This window comes from Pseudoliparis swirei, chromosome 18 (assembly GCF_029220125.1).
Source record: "Pseudoliparis swirei isolate HS2019 ecotype Mariana Trench chromosome 18, NWPU_hadal_v1, whole genome shotgun sequence".
Lineage (NCBI taxonomy): Eukaryota > Metazoa > Chordata > Actinopteri > Perciformes > Liparidae > Pseudoliparis > Pseudoliparis swirei.
The window spans coordinates 690,370-711,497 of record NC_079405.1 but is presented as its reverse complement, the minus strand read 5'-3'; the positions used below and the strand labels follow the sequence as shown (position 1 = coordinate 711,497).

At 50.7% G+C, this 21,128-nt stretch overlaps 3 protein-coding genes across 3 annotated transcripts; 2 read left to right on the top strand and 1 right to left on the bottom strand.

Moving 5' to 3' along the window:
• Positions 1-4,066: 4,066 nt before the first annotated feature.
• oser1 (oxidative stress responsive serine-rich 1) lies at positions 4,067-7,484 on the bottom strand. The gene is made up of 4 exons (XM_056437164.1): positions 7,137-7,484; positions 6,396-6,496; positions 5,964-6,068; positions 4,067-5,860 (listed from the first exon to the last, which is right to left on the bottom strand). The coding sequence occupies exons 2-4, from the start codon at positions 6,470-6,472 to the stop codon at positions 5,014-5,016; spliced, it is 1,029 nt and encodes a 342-aa protein (XP_056293139.1). The 5' UTR covers positions 6,473-6,496; positions 7,137-7,484; the 3' UTR covers positions 4,067-5,013.
• A 2,359-nt stretch (positions 7,485-9,843) lies between these two features.
• On the top strand, positions 9,844-13,651 carry manf (mesencephalic astrocyte-derived neurotrophic factor). Its single transcript, XM_056437165.1, has 4 exons — positions 9,844-10,073; positions 10,867-10,994; positions 12,074-12,215; positions 12,300-13,651. The coding sequence occupies exons 1-4, from the start codon at positions 9,986-9,988 to the stop codon at positions 12,482-12,484; spliced, it is 543 nt and encodes a 180-aa protein (XP_056293140.1). The 5' UTR covers positions 9,844-9,985; the 3' UTR covers positions 12,485-13,651.
• A 100-nt stretch (positions 13,652-13,751) lies between these two features.
• rbm15b (RNA binding motif protein 15B) lies at positions 13,752-19,792 on the top strand. The gene has a single exon (XM_056437163.1). It carries the CDS (start codon positions 15,189-15,191, stop codon positions 17,781-17,783), a length of 2,595 nt encoding a protein of 864 aa, XP_056293138.1. The 5' UTR covers positions 13,752-15,188; the 3' UTR covers positions 17,784-19,792.
• The last annotated feature ends 1,336 nt before the right edge of the window (positions 19,793-21,128 follow it).

Genomic DNA, 21,128 nt, shown 5'->3' with positions numbered 1-21,128 from the left:
AGGAGGACTAGGGGACTAGTGGACTAGAGGAGGACTAGAGGAGGACTAGGGGACTAGAGGAGGACTAGTGGAGGACTAGGGGAGGACTAGTGAACTAGAGGAGGACTAGAGGAGGACTAGTGGACTAGAGGGGGACTAGTGGAGGACTAGTGGACTAGAGGAGGACTAGAGGACTAGAGGAGGACTAGGGGAGGACTAGAGGAGGACTGGGGGACTAGTGGACTGGAGGAGGACTGGGACCAGTGGACTAGAGGAGGGGACTAGAGGAGGACTAGGGGAGGACTAGTGGACTAGAGGAGGACTAGGGGACTAGAGGAGGACTAGGGGAGGACTAGTGGACTAGAGGAGGACTAGGGGACTAGAGGAGGACTAGGGGACTAGTGGACTAGAGGAGGACTAGGGGACTAGTGGACTAGAGGAGGACTAGAGGAGGACTAGGGGACTAGTGGACTAGAGGAGGACTAGTGGACTAGAGGAGGACTAGTGGACTAGAGGAGGACTAGGGGACTAGTGGAAGACTAGAGGAGGACTAGAGGACTAGTGGAAGACTAGAGGAGGACTAGTGGAAGACTAGAGGAGGACTAGTGGACGACTAGAGGAGGTCTAGTGGAAGACTAGAGGAGGACTAGTGGAAGACTAGAGGAGGACTAGTGGAAGACTAGAGGAGGACTAGTGGAGGACTAGGGGACTAGTGGAGGACTAGGGGAGGACTAGAGGAGGACTAGTGGACTAGAGGAGGACTAGGGGAGGACTAGAGGAGGACTAGTGGAGGACTAGTGGACTAGAGGAGGACTAGAGGAGGACTAGTGGAGGACTAGAGGACTAGGGGAGGACTAGAGGAGGACTAGGGGACTAGTGGAGGACTAGGGGACTAGTGGAGGACTAGGGGAGGACTAGAGGAGGACTAGTGGAGGACTAGTGGACTAGAGGACTAGTGGAGGACTAGAGGAGGACTAGTGGACTAGAGGACTAGTGGAGGACTAGGGGAGGACTAGAGGAGGACTAGTGGACTAGAGGAGGACTAGAGGATGACTAGAGGACTAGTGGAGGACTAGAGGAGGACTAGAGGAGGACTAGTGGAGGACTAGAGGAGGACTAGTGGACTAGAGGAGGACTAGTGGAGGACTAGGGGAGGACTAGTGGAGGACTAGTGGACTAGAGGAGGACTAGAGGAGGACTAGTGGAGGACTAGAGAAGGACTAGAGGAGGACTAGTGGACTAGAGGAGGACTAGTGGACAAATAGTGGAGGACTAGTGGACTAGAGGAGAACTAGTGGACTTGAGGAGGACTAGTGGAGGACTAGAGGAGAACTAGTGGACTTGAGGAGGACTAGGGGACTAGTGGAGGACTAGTGGACTAGAGGAGGACTAGAGGACTAGTGGACTAGAGGAGGACTAGGGGACTAGAGGAGGACTAGAGGAGGACTATAGGAGGACTAGGGGAATAGAGGAGGACTAGGGGACTAGAGGAGGACTAGGGGACTAGAGGAGGACTAGTGGACTAGAGGAGGACTAGGGGACTAGTGGAGGACTAGTGGAATAGTGGAAGACTAGAGGAGGACTAGAGGACTAGTGGAAGACTAGAGGAGGACTAGTGGACTAGTGGAGGACTAGTGGAAGACTAGAGGAGGACTAGTGGACTAGTGGAGGACTAGTGGAAGACTAGAGGAGGACTAGAGGACTAGTGGACGACTAGTGGAAGACTAGAGGAGGACTAGTGGAGGACTAGGGGAGGACTAGAGGAGGACTAGTGGAGGACTAGTGGACTAGAGGAGGACTAGAGGAGGACTAGTGGAGGACTAGGGGAGGACTAGTGGACTAGAGGAGGACTAGGGGACTATTGGAGGACTAGAGGAGGACTAAAGGAGGACTAGTGAGGACAGTGGAAGACTAGAGGAGGACTAGGGGACTATTGGAGGACTAGAGGAGGACTAGGGGACTAGTGGAGGACGAGTGGACTAGAGGAGGACTAGGGGACTTGTGGAGGACTAGGGGACTAGTGGAGGACTAGTGGACTAGAGGAGGACTAGTGGAGGACTAGTGGACTAGAGGACTAGAGGAGGACTAGTGGAGGACTAGAGGAGGACTAGTGGACTAGAGGAGGACTAGGGGACTAGTGGAGGACTAGTGGAGGACTAGAGGAGGACTAGTGGACTAGAGGAGGACTAGAGGAGGACTAGTGGAGGACTAGGGGAGGACTAGAGGAGGACTAGTGGAGGACTAGGGGAGGACTAGAGGAGGACTAGTGGAGGACTAGAGGAGGACTAGGGGACTAGTGGAGGACTAGTGGACTAGAGGAGGACTAGGGGAGGACTAGTGGAGGACTAGGGGACTGAGGAGGACTAGAGGAGGACCAGGGACTGGAGGAGGACTGAGGGGACTGGGAGGACTAGAGGAGGACTAGTGGACTAGAGGAGGACTAGTGGACTAGAGGACTAGTGGAGGACTAGTGGATGACTAGTGGAGGACTAGGGGACTAGTGGAGGACTAGGGGACTAGAGGAGGACTAGGGGACTAGAGGAGGACTAGGGGACTAGAGGAGGACTATGGGACTAGTGGAGGACTAGAGGAGGACTAGGGGACTAGAGGAGGACTAGAGGAGGACTAGGGGAGGACTAGAGGAGGACTAGTGGACTAGAGGAGGACTAGTGGAGGACTAGGGGACTAGAGGAGGACTAGGAGACTGGAGGACTGGGGACAGAGGAGGACTAGGGGACTAGGAGGACTAGTGGACTAGAGGAGGACTAGTGGACTAGAGGAGGACTAGGGGACTAGAGGAGGACTAGGGGACTAGAGGAGGACTAGGGGACTAGTGGAGGACTAGTGGACTAGAGGAGGACTAGAGGAGGACTAGGGGACTAGAGGAGGACTAGAGGAGGACTAGGGGACTAGAGGGACTGGGGGACTAGGGGACTAGAGGAGGACTGGGGAGGACTAGAGGAGGACTAGAGGAGGACTAGGGGAGGACTAGTGGACTAGAGGAGGACTAGGGGAGGACTAGTGGACTAGAGGAGGACTGGGGACTGGGAGGACTGGGGGACTAGAGGAGGACTAGGGGACTAGTGGAGGACTAGTGGACTAGTGGAAGACTAGAGGAGGACTAGTGGACTAGAGGAGGACTAGATGACTAGTGGAGGACTAGGGGAGGACTAGAGGACTAGTGGACTAGAGGAGGACTAGTGGAGGACTAGAGGAGGACTAGTGGACTAGAGGAGGACTAGTGGACTAGAGGAGGACTAGTGGAGGACTAGAGGAGGACTAGTGGACTAGAGGAGGACTAGAGGAGGACTAGGGGACTAGTGGATGACTAGGACTGGAGGACTGGGAGGACTGGGGGACTAGTGGAGGACTAGTGGACTAGAGGAGGACTAGAGGACTAGAGGAGGACTAGTGGACTAGTGGAGGACTAGGGGACTAGAGGAGGACTAGGGGACTAGAGGAGGACTAGGGGACTAGAGGAGGACTAGGGGACTAGTGGACTAGAGGAGGACTAGGGGACTAGAGGAGGACTAGTGGACTAGAGGAGGACTAGAGGAGGACTAGGGGACTAGAGGAGGACTAGTGGAGGACTAGTGGACTAGTGGAGGACTAGTGGACTAGAGGAGGACTAGAGGACTAGAGGAGGACTAGGGGAGGACTAGAGGAGGACTAGGGGACTGGGAGGGAGGACTAGTGGAGGACTAGTGGACTGGAGGACTGGTGACCAGAGGAGGACTAGTGGAAGGACTAGTGGAGGACTAGTGGACTGGAGGACTAGTGGAGAGGAGGAGGACTAGTGGAGGACTAGTGGAGGACTAGTGGACTGGTGGAGGACTGGTGAGGAGGACTAGTGGACTGGTGGACTGAGGAGGACTAGTGGAGGACAAATGGGGACCAGTGGAGGACTAGTGGACTAGTGGAGGACTAGAGGAGAACTAGTGGACTTGAGGAGGACTAGTGGACTAGAGGAGAACTAGTGGACTTGAGGACTAGGGGAGGACTAGAGGATTGTTTCTTCTGATCAACACATTTACTTCCCAGATGTTATTATTGATCATTGATTATCCATCCAGACGTCTACCAACCATTAAAATATTAAATTTACTTTATTAAAGTTTTTGATGTTTTCTTCCTTAAAACACATTAAAACATTAATTATTATTATTAGTGTTCATGAAGTTTAGTAAACAGCTTCAGATCAACAGAGCAGAGCCTGAACGCACCACGAGGTTATCATTCACCTTCAGCCAGTCCTCATGTGAGGAGTCGCCCCTGGTGGTCAGGAGAGAGAATGCAGCTCTAACACATGAAGCATAGACTTCTATACAACCAGAGGAGTCGCCCCCTGGTGGCCAGGAGAGAGAATGCAGCTTTAACACATGAAGCATAGACTTCTATACAACCAGAGGAGTCGCCCCCTGGTGGTCAGGAGAGAGAATGCAGCTTTAACACATGAAACATAGACTTCTATACAACCAGAGGAGTCGCCCCCTGGTGGTCAGGAGAGAGAATGCAGCTTTAACACATGAAACATAGACTTCTATATAACCAGAGGAGCCCCCTGGTGGTCAGGAGAGAGAATGCAGCTCTAACACATGAAGCATAGACTTCTATACAACCAGAGGAGTCGCCCCCTGGTGGCCAGGAGAGAGAAGGCAGCTTTAACACATGAAGCATATACTTCTATACAACCAGAGGCGCCCCCTGGTGGTCAGGAGAGAGAATGCAGCTTCAACACGCTCAGAAACAAAAGCCGTTCATTTGAGCTCAAAGTTTCTTTATTGAAAGAAATGAAGCCTGACAGTCGACGCTCGGGGCAGACCGACCTTCTCCTCCTCCTCCAGTTCTCTGGCCAACAGAAACTGAAATGCGTCATCAAACCAACGACAGTAACTAGATGTGTTTCTGTCCGTGTAATAATTAGAGGGGAACACTTCAACCAATCAGATCACGTCGTACATTAAATCTCTCGTGCCGATCCGTTCCTTCAACAACACAAAACTTTATTGTTTCCTGATTTCAGAACATGACATGTTAAGTGTACATCATCTCCGCCATGTGGGACATCTTCTTGGGGATGTAGAGGAAGAACTCCATGTAGCCGGACAGGTCCTCGATCGTGATGTCGTCCACGCAGGAGCGCGCCTGCTCCGAGCACGAGCGGGGGGGGGAGGAGGAGGAGCAGCAGGAGCAGCAGGAGCAGGAGGAGGAGGAGGAGCAACAGGAGGAGGAGGGGCAGGAGGAGCCAGCGCTACTGTTGGTAGCGACAGTCCTGTGGCTCGCGCTCCTCTGGCCCTCGGCCATGGCGCTGCGGAGCCCGGTGAAGGAGTACACCTCCACGCCGCGCCAGCCGAGGGGGAGGAGCCTGCAGCGGCACGGAGCCCCGGCGCCGCGGCCCCCCCCCTCCTCCTCCTCCGGGGCGCAGCAGCAGGGCGGGCGGGGGCTCTCGGACAACGCGCGGAAGTCGGCGGCGTCCCCGGGTGTTTGGGCCGGCGCCGCCGACTCCGCTCCTCCGCGGGCGCCGTCCTCGGCCGGCCGGACTCCGCCCCCGCGGCATCCTCCGTCCCTCGCGGTCGAGGCCGCCGCCGTCTCTTGCACCGCGGCGCGAGAGCCAAACACCAGAGGGGGGACGCGGCCGCCCGAGGACGGGAGCTCCTTCTGGGCCGCGGCGGGCGCCGGGAGCGCCGCTCTCCCGTCGGCGGCGGGGGGGCGGGGCTCCGGCGGCTCGGGTGCCGTCAGCCGCTGGTGCTTCAGGCCGCCGCTCGGGGTCGACGGCGCCGCCGCGCTGCAGTAGGTGAAATTGGGAGGGTGGAGGATCGGGGACTTGGACCGCCGGCGCCGCTGGGTTCTGGACGCCCCTCGAGAAGTCTTCCTCATGGAGCTGAAGATGGAGGCGAGGAAGAGGAGAGAGGAAGAGGAGAGAGGAAGAGGAGGTTAGACTCTTCAGCCAGTGATGAGGTCTGGTTCTGAACACTCTAACTTACCCGTGCCAGTTTTCCTTCGGCGGGCCGACTTTGGGCTTCGCTCCGCTGGCGTCTTGACAGCCGCGCGGCGCCGCCGCCTCCGCCGCGCTCACGCCTCCGGGGAGACTGGAGGGGAGACGGAGAGCATCAACCAGCGGGCCTGGACCCTGAAGCGGGCCTCCTCCACTGGCAGGTGACTTTGTTGTTGCCACACAAACAAACCAAAGGACATCGTGGACGCGTGTTGGTCCCACGTTGTGATGAGACGATTATATTATACTATACTATATTATACTATACTATATTATATTATACTATATTATATAATATAATTATCTCATCAAAACTCATAGAATCAAGACACCTGATATGTTGGGAAGCATCTCATATGTTTTGTGAGGATGTAAATGGTAATAACTGATGACTGGTCGTAACCATGGAGACGCTCCTCACCTGCCGGCGTCCACCCGGAGCTTCTTGAAGGCCGTCTGCAGCGTCTCCTCCTCGCAGTCCTTCCCTCCGGCCTCCATGGTGGGAGGAGGCGCGCCGCCCAGCTGCAGCAGGAGGAGCACACTCAATAACAACAACAACAACAACAACAACATGCAGTCAAAGTAAATTGTAACTAAACTATTAAGTTGAAAGTTGATCTGACATGTTTCAATAAACTGTTAGAAATCAAGTAAAAAAATATCATAGTGAGTTAACTTAATATTATTCTATCTTATATATTGTGAATAGAATTGTTCTCATTATTCTATTCTTAATATATTGTTCATGTTTCTTATAATTTTATTCTATTTGTCTATATATTGTGCATTTTTCCTTTTAATTCTTTCTTAATATTTAGCAGTTTTTTTATTTTTATATTATATGTTGTGTGTATATATATATATATATAATGCATTTTTCTTATTATATTGGTTCTATATATTGTGCATATATTATGTGCATTTTTCTTCTTCTTATATTTTGTATATAATGTGCATTTTTAAACTGTTGTATTTCTTGCCTTCATGTATAAATATCACTCTTTCTGAACAGTGATTTTTATAAACACCCTGACGTCACTTTAGCCCGCTAAGCTAACTAGCTGCTATGCTAACTACCTGCTAAGCTAAATGGCTGCAGGTCGTTGTTTTTAAAGCTGGTCAATAACATTTCCCCGTGGAAGCACGAAGGCGTGACACTCACGGTTCAGGGTGTCAGGGTCGCGGTGCAGAGGGGCCGGTGTGCCCGGTGAACCCGGGGCATTAACGCTGTTTCCCTCCGGTGGACTTTGACGAGCTAACGACGGTTAAAGCTAGCTGAGAGACGAAAGCACGGAACCGTGTCTTTAAATACTTCACATAGAACCGACGTATGTATACGTATATATATATATATATATATATATGTATTCTAAAAGCACCCAGAATACCGGAACGACTCCCGGTAGTTAACGCGAGCCCAAAGTACCGGAGACGGTTGTTCTTCTGCTCCTTCTTCTTGTTTACAGTCGAGCAGCGCAGTGACTCCGCAGCATCCCGGTGACGTCACCGCTACAACAACACCCACACGTCAGGCCGCTGGAGGAGGAGATATATATATAAATATATATATATATATATATATAAATACACACATTTATATAAATATATATATAAATATATATTTATATATATAAAAATATATAAAAATATATTTATACATTTATATATATGTATATCAATGTGTGTATATATAAATATATAATGTAAAAAATATATATAAATATATATATATATACACACATTTATATAAATATATATATATATATAAATATATATGTAAATATATATATATATATCTATATATAAATATATACACATTTATAGATATATAAATATACACATTTATATATGTATATAAATATATATATATATATTAGGGCTGTGAAACGATTAAAAATTGTAATCAGGTTAATCACAGGTTTCTGTGGATTAATCATGATTAATCACATATTACCGATATTCTCGGTATATTTTTGTGAGAACATAAAGATTTATGACAAAAAACGGATATATACTGTAGCGACCCTGTGAAGTGGCTGTCAATCAGTGTGGCACCGTGCGTGCTGGTCGAGGTGGCGGACCTGTGATTGGCGGAGTAGAGGGGAGGCGGGGTTAACCTGTTGGGAAACGGGAAGTTAAGGTTGGTTGACGGAAACTGTGGTTGTTGACGTTGGAGCTGCTGAGCTGAGAGAAGCACGCTGTCGGTGGATGCTCAATAAAGAAGGAGTCATAACGTCGTCCCGTCTCCGTGTCATCAGTCCATAACGTCCGAGACGTTACAATACATTTATACACAGGGATGCACATAACTTGCTCACCAAAGTTGTTGACAGGTAGAGACAGAATGACGCGCTGCTGGAGAGACGACCAACAACAGACGGATTGGAAGCTCATTCTGCGCATGCGTTAAATGCGTTAACATTTTGTAACTAATTAATCCTGTAATTTAATCAGAACGCGTTATTTTTCACAGCACTAATATATATACACATTTATATAAATATATAAACATATATATTTATGTATACATAAGTGCATATGTATGTATATCTACATTTATATATGTATATCTTTAAATATATCTGTAATTATTATCATAATTATAATACACTTATATAAAAAACAAAATTATAAAGGAAAACAGCGCCATCAAGCGACCATAGAGGTGTAAAACAGTTTAAAGATAATTCAGTTTCAAAATCAAGAAATAATAGAAAAGAAAAGATAAAAGTAAAAAAAACAGGAAGAGCAAGTAATGTTAAATGTGACAAATGGTTTGTTTGTGAGGGAGATATATATATATACAAAACCTGCAAATTCTCTTGTAAACTCTAGAAAGACGTACACAAAATAATATGTTTGTGAGTATTTCTTATTAGTGACATTTTAATTGTATAAACTTGCAGCCTCTCCCTCACAAACAAATCATTTGTCACATTTAACATTTCTTGCTCCTCCTGTTTTCTTTACTTTTATCTTTTCTTTTCTATTATTTCTTGATTTTGAAACTGAATTATCTTTAAACTGTTTTACACCTCTATGGTCGCTTGATGGCGCTGTTTTCTTTTAGAATTTAATTTGTTCTATTAGTCAGGGGTGCTCAATACGTCGATCGCGATCGACCGGTCGATCCGGCGACCTGCCAGTCGATCGCGGCGTAGTATTGGTAGATCGCATGACATAAACAAAAATTGGCCCGCCCCCCTGTCACTTTCTCTATAGCGTCACATTACAGCAGAAGCACGTCATTTCTGTCTCTACGTGTCTCTTCTCGGCTCGCGCGCGGCAGGTGAGCACACTTACTAGCCCCCCCCCCCGTCGGTCGATCGCCTTGACTTGGTCACATAATAAGTAGCTCGCATGCTGAAAAAGTGTGAGCACCCTTGAATTAGTGTATTATAATTATGATAACAATTACATATATATATAAATATATATATGTATATATACATTTATATATATATATATATATAAATATATATATACATTTGTACATATATCTCGATATATATTTATATATACATATATATACATAAATTATATTTATTATTCATTCACAATCACCTATTTATTTTCTCTGCAATCATCAATTCTTTGTGTTTCTTCAATCAGAAGAAGGACTCGTCTCGGTTTCCCTGAGAAACAAAGTTCTTACATCACAGCCGTCCCAAAACCTGGGAACGCTTCACGGGAGCACGTGGCAGGCCGTGGACCAATCAGACGGCGCCAACTGGACGTTGCTCCCGGAACCTTGAGCCTCCGTCCAATCGGAGGAGAATGCGTGGAGGCCCACCGGAAGTGTCGTGCCTCTCGACCAATGAGGCGCCGACCTAGTGTGACGCAGCACCGGAAGAAAAGAAAAGAGCCCCCCAGTCGGAGCAGTTTACCGGCGTCCGTCTCGAAGCAGCAGCAGCCACCGACACGAACCACCGACACGAACCACCGACACGAACCACCGACACGAACCACCGACGCGGAGACGTCAGATCACTTCATCTGAGTTAACCGAACATGTTGTCGTTAAGCGGGCTGTCGGTGGCGCTCGCGCTCGCTCTGTTTCCCGGTTCCGGCGAAGCCTTGAGAGAAGGCGACTGTGAAGGTAGGCGTGTGCGTGTGTGTGTGCGCGTGCGTGATGCATCGGACTGTAATAAGTAGACGTCATTCTAAATACACACATCTGCGTTTTGATGCATAAACTCTGGATTTTAATTCTAAATCATATAATTAGCAACGTTTTTTATTTCCGGCCAAATACGCAACGAATGTAAAACCAAACGTTGCGTGTTCAGCATCTGTTGAAGTAACCCGGATGTCCTCGGTGCTGTGATGAGGCGCTAACTAGTATTGATTGGCATCGAGTAATCTGCTGATCAGGTCCTCTGTGGCAGCAACATGGCCAAAGGTTTCATTTTATTCACAAAACATTTAAATTCATAAGACGCTTGATAATATCTCCACATCTGAGTCCATGGTATTTAAAATATGATCATTAAAATGATGTGTTCCATGGCAACATTTACAAAATCAATAACCACAGGCGCTAAATACCAACTGATGAACGCGTAGTTTATAATAGAGACGTAATGCAAGTGGAAATACAGGTTAAACATACCGTAGGATATTCCTGCTCCTCAGAGTCCAAGAGGCTCGGCTGTTTATTCACAACAACAACAACAACACCACAGCAGTGTTCTCAGGTGGAGCGAGTGGCGCTCTGAGCTCCAGGTGAGCGGTGGGGTCCAGTTGTGTTCCTGACATTTAGGAATGTGTCGATGACCTCAGCCGCTTTGAAAACGTCTCAAGAGTCGTAGAAGTGATGTCACTTGTTCTGTAACCCGGAGCCCGAGGTAAACTCCCACAATGCACCAGTGTCTCACGCTCCCGCCCCTCAGTGTGCGTGACCTTCCTGGGGAAGCTGTACCGGTCGCTGGAGGACGACAAGGTGAACTTCAACAGCGCGGACATCGAGAAGGCCGTCGTGAAGAGCTGCCGGGACGCCAAGGGCAAGGAGAACCGCTTCGTAAGTATTCAGGAGAACCGCTTCGTAAGTATTCAGGAGAACCGCTTCGTAAGTATTCAGGAGAACCGCTTCGTAAGTATTCAGGAGAACCGCTTCGTAAGTATTCAGGAGAAACGCTTCGTAAGTATTCAGGAGAACCGCTTCGTAAGTATTCAGGAGAACCGCAGAAGTATTCAGGAGAACCGCCGTGAAGTATTCAGGAGAACCGCTTCGTAAGTATTCAGGAGAACCGCTTCGTAAGTATTCAGGAGAAACGCTTCGTAAGTATTCAGGAGAACCGCTTCGTAAGTATTCAGGAGAACCGCTTAGTATTCGAGAACCGCTTCGTAAGTATTCGGGAGAACCGCTTCGTAAGTATTCGGGAGAACCGCTTCGTAAGTATTCGGGAGAACCGCTTCGTAAGTATTCGGGAGAACCGCTTCGTAAGTATTCGGGAGAACCGCTTCGTAAGTATTCGGGAGAACCGCTTCGTTAGTATTCGGGAGAACCGCTTCGTAAGTATTCAGGAGAACCGCTTCGTAAGTATTCAGGAGAACCGCTTCGTTAGTATTTAGGAGAACCGCTTCGTAAGTATTCAGGAGAACCGCTTCGTAAGAAAGGCAATGAGGAAAAGGTGTAAAAAGGAAGGACGGAGGAAATAAAGGGATCAGTGAGGAAAGGAGACAAGGTAACACCCCTCTATATACATGAAGCAGTACTTTTTTTTCCTCCTCTCCCTCTGCTCTCGCCTCCTTGTGATGCTCCCTTAGCTCTCGCCTCCTTGTGATGCTCCCTCTGCTCTCGCCTCCTTGTGATGCTCCCTCTGCTCTCGCCTCCTTGTGACGCTCCCTCTGCTCTCGCCTCCTTGTGACGCTCCCTCTGCTCTCGCCTCCTTGTGATGCTCCCTTAGCTCTCGCCTCCTTGTGACGCTCCCTCTGCTCTCGCCTCCTTGTGACGCTCCCTCTGCTCTCGCCTCCTTGTGATGCTCCCTTAGCTCTCGCCTCCTTGTGACGCTCCCTCTGCTCTCACCTCCTTGTGACCCTCCCTCTGCTCTCGCCTCCTTGTGACGCTTCCTCTGCCCTCGCCTCCTCTCTCCTCAGTGCTACTACATCGGGGCGACCAGCGACGCCGCCACCAAGATGATCAACGAGGTGTCGAGGCCGCTCAGCCACCACGTCCCCGTGGTCAAGATCTGTGAGAAGCTGAGGAAGAAGGACGGACAGATCTGTGACCTGAAATACGGTGAGGAGGAGGAGGAGGAGGAGGAGGAGGAGGAGGAGGAGGAGACCCAAAGGCCTCTGCTGATGTGTGTGTGTGTGTGTGCAGACAAGCAGCTGGACCTGACCACGGTGGACCTGAGGAAGCTGAGGGTGAAGGACCTGAAGAAGATCCTGGAGGTCTGGGACGAGTCGTGCAAAGGCTGCGCCGAGAAGAACGACTTCATCCGCAAGATCACGGAGCTCATGCCCAGGTACGCCCCGGCAGCCGCCAGCGCACGGACAGACCTGTAGGCCGGGCCGGGTCTGGGACGGGACGGGACGAGCAGCTCCCGGCTCTCTGTGGCGTCGGCTTCTACTTTCAAACCAACAATGAACTCATTAAACGGGAAATACCAGCTTTTGTTTTTTTATTTACATTTTTGTTCCGGTTCACGGAACGTTGACAAAGTCACGACGTCGGTCCCCGTTTGTCCACGAGATGCTGAGTCGCTGCTCTCCACCACCGGGAGACGAGCTCTCCGTGATGAGCCTCACAGCCACGGAGCAACTCTGAAAGGTTTTATATATATCAAAGGTTTTTTGTGTATATAAAACATTTCTGAGTTTATCTGAAATGACATGAAGCTCAACGCTGATGCACATTTTTACAATAACGTGAACTTTGTTTTTTCCCTGACAAATTATTTCCACGGTGTCTGAACTGGTGAAACACACACGTATGTGTGTTTACATGTAGACTTGATAGGTCTGGAGTTCTTCAACATTTGTCTTTGTTTCAATCTAAAGTTTAATAAATTCAACAACTGGGGCCTTTATTTAAATAAAATGACCCTTCTTGCTTTCCATATCTGATTCTCGACCCAATACAACACAGAAGTGGCAAATAATCTAAAAATCATAACCTCATAAAGAATACAGACTCCCGAGCTTTAGACCAATCACAGAGCTTATCTTGACTTTAAACCAATCACAGTTGTTTGAAGCACTTTTGATGGATTTCTTTTCTCATTGTGAGCAATACAAACTTTATTAAAAACAGAATCCACAAACATGCGGGTTAAAACTGGGAAACAATCGATGAGAAAAGTAAAGATATAAATACGCTCAGATATTTATTGATCTTCATTTCTCGGTCCTTGATTTGTGGATTTTTGTTTTGAGCTGATTTGACGCCTGATTTCACGTGAGGTTCCTGAATGCCACGCCAAACAGGAAATGAAGGTTACTGAGGATTGAACTACTAGTCAAAATGTTTGAATGGTTCCTGAACATGGAGGTAAATGACACACACACACACAGCAGCTATGGTATACTTTAAGGAAACAGGAAACAGTTTGACTTGAAACAGGAAATGAAAACTTGAACCTTCCGTTTGGTTTCACGCCGTCTCGTCTTTTCTTTTCATATTGTTTGTTACAACTGTGATATTCTACTTTTTCATTAAAATGTGAAAACGGCGATGGTGTTTTTGGAATGATTTGATTCCAGATCAACGATCAACGCTTGTTAAGATCATTAAAGCTGCAGATTCACAAGAAGAATTTACCCACCGTGGACTTCATATAAATATGAAAGTCGAGCTCCAGTTTCACGAAGATGAAAACAAATGAGATCTTAAGACCAATGTTTACCACAATAAAAATTTTAATGTCAATGTTTGATTAATTAAAACTTCGTACAGAGCGCTGACCGTATGAATTAAAACCAGTAAAGATAAAGTATTAAGAAACATAGCTGATTATTACTCATTGATCATTTAGAAGTGCAGTATTCAGTGTACTCGAGTACTCCAGGATACTCTACTGGAGTACTTTCTATCTTATGTCACATTTCAGGGTTTCACTAGTTTACAGATTAATATGTTCATACAAACTATATCTGCTTTAAAACAACCAAAACAGTATTTACAAAGAAACAGTACGAATACTGATGCTAATAAAATAATTATAACCTTTTCAATCATTATTGATTCTGCATATTGAATACTTTGACTTCTGATACTTTGAATGTAAGACAATAAATACAGATAAGATAAATTACTTTATTCATCCCCAGGGGATATTTATCGAAGCAGAAGCAACAACATAAATAAAACAGGGCAGCACGTATTACATCAAGAATTTAAATAATAAAAGGAAATGAAGATGTCAAAATAAAATAAAAATTAAAGTGTAAGTGATATATAAAAAAATAAAAAAAGTCAGGCAATATAGAAAATCATAATAATAATGGCTTTCTTCATTCTTTGTTCATGAGTTGTGTCAAAATAATTATTTGAGATCATTTGCATTTGTTCTAAAAGTTGACATTAAAAAACTGGTAGATTTGAAATTTAAAACATTCATTCATAACTATAATAAATACAAATCTTATTTTCATCATTCAAATAAATAAAATAAACAAGTCTCAGTCCCACCAAAAAAATATTGTTCACATAGTAAAAAAATAACTAAAATAAATAAACTAGTCCCAGTCCCGCTGACATTTTTTTTTTCACATAGTAAAAATTAAATAAATAATACATTTAAAAAATAAATAAATCAATCAAATAAATTAAAGAAAATAAAAATGAATTAAATAAAAAATTAAAAGTCTGTCCCGCTTAAAAAAATATTTTTCACATTGTAATAAATAAATAAATAAATCAACAGGTCTCAGACCCGCTGAAACAAAAATACTTTTCACATAACAATACACAAATTGTTTCTGTCGTAAAATTAGGCACGTGACGTCATGACGTCGTCCGCCGTAGCGCGTCACCGCGTAGGCTCCGCCCCCCTCTTCTCGGCGAAAGCGCACACATTCCTATTGTCCAAGATGGCGGCGTCGGCCCAGACCCGACGAGGCTGACATGTTTTTAAACCGAGGTTACGCTCTCATCCCGACGTCTATGCGGTTGTTCCCCGAGCGGCGCGGCAGCGTTTCTTCACCCTGGCCGGATTCACGTCGCAGGCGCCGAAAAGTTTGAGCTCCATCTTGTTCCTCTTGACCGAAGATGAAGCGGCAGGCCGGAAGGGAGACGAGTCCGTCCAGGGCCGCCGCCAAACGGGCGCGGGAGCGGGAACGGGAGAGCGCGCGCCGAGAGGAGCTGCACCCCGCGCCGCCCCCCCCGCTGGCGCTGCTGCTGGCGGAGAGCCGCGGATACCACCACCACCGCCGGAGGAGCCGCAGCCGGGAGCGCGAGAAGCCGCGGCTCCGGGAGGAGCGCGCGGCCGCGCTGGAGCTCCACCACCGGCACGAGCTCAGCCTCCTCGGCCGCGCGCCGCCGCTGCGCGCCACCGCCGCCACCGCCGGGGCCGCGGCGTTGTGCGCGGAGCCGCCGCTGCCGCCGCCCCCCGCGGCGCGGCCCGGGACCCTGGAGTACAAGACGCTGCTCATCAGCAACCTGGGCGCGCAGGTGTCGGACGAGGACGTGGAGGACGCGCTGTTCCACGAGTTCAAGAAGTTCGGCGACGTGAGCGTGAAGCTGTCGCACACGCCGGAGCTCGGCCGCGTCGCCTACGTCAACTTCCGCCACCCTGAGGACGCGAAGGAGGCGCGGCACGCCAAGGCGTCCCGGCTGCTGCTGGCGGAGCGGCCGCTGAAGATCGAGCCCATGTACGTGCGCAGGCGCAGCGTGACGCCGCCGGACGCCGGCTACCCGGCGCCGCACGCGCCGCACGCGCCCTACCCGTACCGGCAGCGCTCGCTGTCGCCGCCGCCGGGCCCCGGGGCCGCTGGCCTCCGGGAGCTGCGCGCGCGGCACTACGCCCTGGAGAGCCTGGGGCTGAGCCGCGAGCGCGAGCGGCTGCTGGACTACTACGGCATGCTGGACGAGCGCGGCCGGCCCTACGGCTTCCCCCCCGCGCCGCCGGCCGAGGAGCTGAAGCCCGAGGACGACCAGCGGGCGACCAGCAACCTGTTCATCGGCAACCTGGACGGCAACGTGACGGAGGCGGAGCTGCGGCGCGGCTTCGACAAGTACGGCGTCATCGAGGACGTGGTGATCAAGCGGCCGGCGCGCGGCCAGGGCGGCGCCTACGCCTTCGTGAAGTTCCAGAACCTGGACATGGCGCACCGGGCCAAGGTGGCCATGCAGGGCCGGCCGATGGGCGGCAACCCCGTGAAGATCGGCTACGGCAAGGCCAACCCCACCACGCGGCTGTGGGTCGGCGGCCTCGGGGCCGGCAACTCGCTCGCCACGCTCGCCCGCGAGTTCGACCGCTTCGGAAGCATCCGGAACATCGACTACGCCAAGGGGGACAGCTTCGCCTACATCCAGTACGAGAGCCTGGACGCGTCGCAGGCCGCCTGCACCCAGATGAGGGGCTTCCCCCTCGGAGCGCCGGAGCGCCGCCTGCGGGTCGACTTCGCCAAGGTGGAGGAGGGCGCCGCCCGGCCGTTCCCCCCCGGCTACCAGCCGGCGCCGGCGCCCCCGTCCCACTACGACCTCCCCCCGGAGGCCTTCGGCTGCCACCGCAGCCTGGAGCGTGAGCTGAGGGGCGCCGCCAGGGACCGCTCCACGCCGCCGCCGCCGCCTCACGGCCTCAGGGAGCGGGCGCCGCCGGAGAGGGACTACCCCGCCAGCCCCACCCGCAGCCTGGAGCGCCGCCCGGGCGCCGTGGAGGCGTTCGGGCGGAGCGCCAGAGGAGCGCGGAGCCGCAGCCGCGAGCGCTGGCTGAAGGAGCGAGACGAGAGGCGGAGCAAGAGGCGGAGCCGGAGCGCGTCCACCGACCGGCCGGCGGAGGAGCGCGAGAAGGAGAGGGGCCGGTCGAGGGTCCGGGGCCCGGCGGGCGGCGCTGCGTCCCCGGACGCCAGCCCGGACCGGGCGCGGGTTCGCGCCCCCGACTCCACCACCGAGCCGAGAGACCACACCCCCGAGAACGGAGGCGGCGGGCGCCACCCGGCCGCCGTCGAAGACGACCCCCCGGCCGGCGCCGGCCGCCACCACCACGGCAAACGGTCCGCCGAGCACCTGGACAACCGCCACCGGAGCGGCGAGGTCGCCGCCAATGCCTCCTCCTCCTCCGTCACCGCCGTCGTCCACGCGGACGCCGGCGGCGCCTCCTCTCCCGGCTCGCTGTCCGAGTTCGCCCAGGCGTCGCTCGCCAAATCGTGGCACGGCTTCTTCGCCCTGAAGAACAGCAGCTTCCCCGCCACGCTGTACCTGCTGGAGGGCGGCGCGGCGTTCTTCGGCGCCGTGATGCATGAGGCGCTGCGTCAGCAGCCGGGCCGGCTGAAGATCGCCCAGCGGCTGCGGATGGACCGCACGCGGCTGGGCGAGGTGTCACGCCGCGTGAAGCTGGGCCGGCCCGACGGCTACGCCGTGCTGCTCGCCCTGCAGGGGCCCATCGACCGCGCCGCCGGAGGCTCCGCCCCCGAGCCGGCGCCGCAGGCCCGCCTCCTGCGCCACCTCGTCACCTACCTGCGCAACAAGGAGGCGGCCGGCGTGGTGAGCCTGCCGGGCGCCGAGGAGGGCGGGCCCGGCGCCATGCTGTACGCCTTCCCCCCCGGCGTGTTCTCGCAGCAGTACCTGCAGGCGGCCAGGAGGACGGTGGGTCACCTGGATGAGGAGCACCTGGTGGTGGTGATCGTCAACGACACCAACTGACCACCAGGGGGCGCCGCGCCCTGGACCTTTAGAACATATGCGGTTCATTGATTTTATTATCTGTTTTTATGAAGCGAAGGTCACTACAACCTGACCCTCTCCCTGGAGGTCCCTGTCCAGGTGGTCACTACACCCTGACCCTCTACCTGGAGGTACCTGTCCAGGTGGTCACTACACCCTGACCCTCTACCTGGAGGTACCTGTCCAGGTGGTCACTACACCCTGACCCTCTACCTGGAGGTCTCTGTCCAGGTGGCCACTACACCCTGACCCTCTACCTGGAGGTACCTGTCCAGGTAGTCACTACACCCTGACCCTCTACCTGGAGGTCTCTGTCCAGGTGGTCACTACACCCTGACCCTCTACCTGGAGGTACCTGTCCAGGTGGTCACTACACCCTGACCCTCTACCTGGAGGTACCTGTCCAGGTAGTCACTACACACTGACCCTCTACCTGGAGGTCTCTGTCCAGGTGGTCACTACACCCTGACCCTCTACCTGGAGGTACCTGTCCAGGTGGTCACTACACCCTGACCCTCTACCTGGAGGTCTCTGTCCAGGTGGTCACTACACCCTGACCCTCTACCTGGAGGTACCTGTCCAGGTGGTCACTACACCCTGACCCTCTACCTGGAGGTCCCTGTCCAGGTGGTCACTACACCCTGACCCTCTACCTAGAGGTCTCTGTCCAGGTGGTCACTACACCCTGACCCTCTACCTGGAGGTACCTGTCGAGGTGGTCACTACACCCTGACCCTCTACCTGGAGGTACCTGTCCAGGTGGTCACTACACCCTGACCCTCTACCTGGAGGTACCTGTCCAGGTGGTCACTACACCCTGACCCTCTACCTGGAGGTCTCTGTCCAGGTGGTCACTACACCCTGACCCTCTACCTGGAGGTCTCTGTCCAGGTGGTCACTACACCCTGACCCTCTACCTGGAGGTCTCTGTCCAGGTAGTCACTACACCCTGACCCTCTACCTGGAGGTACCTGTCCAGGTAGTCACTACACCCTGACCCTCTACCTGGAGGTCTCTGTCCAGGTGGTCACTACACCCTGACCCTCTACCTGGAGGTACCTGTCCAGGTGGTCACTACACCCTGACCCTCTACCTGGAGGTACCTGTCCAGGTGGTCACTACACCCTGACCCTCTACCTGGAGGTCTCTGTCCAGGTGGTCACTACACCCTGACCCTCTACCTGGAGGTACCTGTCCAGGTGGTCACTACACCCTGACCCTCTACCTGGAGGTCTCTGTCCAGGTGGTCACTACACCCTGACCCTCTACCTGGAGGTCTCTGTCCAGGTGGTCACTACACCCTGACCCTCTACCTGGAGGTCTCTGTCCAGGTGGTCACTACACCCTGACCCTCTACCTGGAGGTACCTGTCCAGGTGGTCACTACACCCTGACCCTCTACCTGGAGGTCCCTGTCCAGGTGGTCACTACACCCTGACCCTCTACCTGGAGGTACCTGTCCAGGTGTTGGCGCGGCCGCTGCGTGTCTTTTCTCCTCTAGACGTTGAACACTCGGCGCTCCTCGTCTGTTGCCGGGCAGAAGAGGCTCTGCTCCTGTGACCTGAGGTTTTCTACAAGTCTGTTTTAACGTAGCTCGTGTTTCTCTGAACGTGTTTCCAGGTGATCATTCCAGGTGTTTCTGCGCTCAGCTGCCACTCAGTTTTTAGTTTGCATGCAGGAAATAACAATGAAGTGTCGAGTTCCTGGAGACCCACGGTTCCTATTGTCTTCATCTCCTTGTGGTCTATTGGTTATTGTCCGCTGCGTCTCCAAGGCTGACGCTGTTTTCATCTCCTAGGAGACGCTGAGTCAAACTGAAGGTCATGACTTTGACCTTTACTAAGTGATTAATACTTATTATTAATACACCTTCAATACTCCTTTAACGCAAACCTCATCCTCAGCCCAGAGACTCTTTAACCACACACATATGTGTATATATATATACACATATGTATATATATATACACATATGTGTATATATATACACATTTGTGTGTATATATATACACACATATATATACACATATATATACACATGTGTGTATATATATATACATATATGTGCATATACATATACACATATGTACATGTATATATATATTTATAAATGTATGTGTATATATATATACACACATATATATATGTGTATATATGTATTTATAAATATATATATGAATATTTATATATAAATATTTATATATATGAATTTATAAATATATATATTTTTTGATGTACTTTCTCAGTCACTTCCCTAAAGTTCTCCAGAATGTCCTCCGTTCTAATCTCTTCATCATCAGAATGTTTGTACCATGACAGTATTCTAGAAACAACAACGACCGCCGTGGTTAGCCATCAGACGAGTGGAAGGCGTGACTCATCCTGGGAGCTCTGACATGTTTACTAGTTCATTGTGTTTGTTTTTGTACCTGCGCGTTCGTCTCTCCAGGAAAGTCGGTCATATTTTAACAGTTTGTTCTGTTCAGTGATGGAAAGAATAAAAGAATCGGACTGAAGTAAACATGTTTGTTTATTGTTGTCCCTGTAGTTGTTTTGCAGTGAGTATTTTGAGCTGAAACACGGAGCTTCACTTCATTCAGAATTTGGAAGTTCCCGTGAGACGGAGGTTTGATTTAATATGATTTCCATAAAATTGGCCGGCCGGCGTTTCTGAGATTGGAGTGGGATACGGAGAAAATGTGGAGTGGTGCTCTTCGCAATAAAACATCTTTGATGGACGTGTCGCGTCTCGGCCAATCAGCGTCAAGATGTCTTCAGCGTTTGGTGGTCTAGACCAGCGGTCCCCAACCCTTTTTGAGCCACGGACCGGTTCCGTGTCAGAAATTATTTTCACGGAACGGCAATATAAATGACGTAATAAATATGACGTCATACAATTATACTAAGGGCATAAAGTGCCAAAACTACAACTCATCATGACGCCGAGTGTGAGCCGTGCTTGTTGACCTGCAACGAGCCGCTAATGGAGACGGCGACACAGACGTGTGTTTGGTCCGCTGCTCCTAACCGAGTTCTGGTCGCTGTCATTAGAACAGGCAGAGTTGTGTGAAATGTCCCTTCAGGCCACCGTCATTTGCATCTCCAACACATGTTCTTCTAGCTCGGACGGCTCGATTCACCGGGTGGGTTTGTTTACAAATGGGTTGCAGGTCTATTCTGTTGCAGTCGGGTCTTTTGTGGTTGGAGTACCGCTCAAACTCTTTGAAAAGCCTCTTCCACCCGGTCAACGTCTGAAACATGTAGAATGTTCCGCTGTTCACTCGCCCACACAGCAGCGACTTTATCGGCCAACTTGAAAACAGTT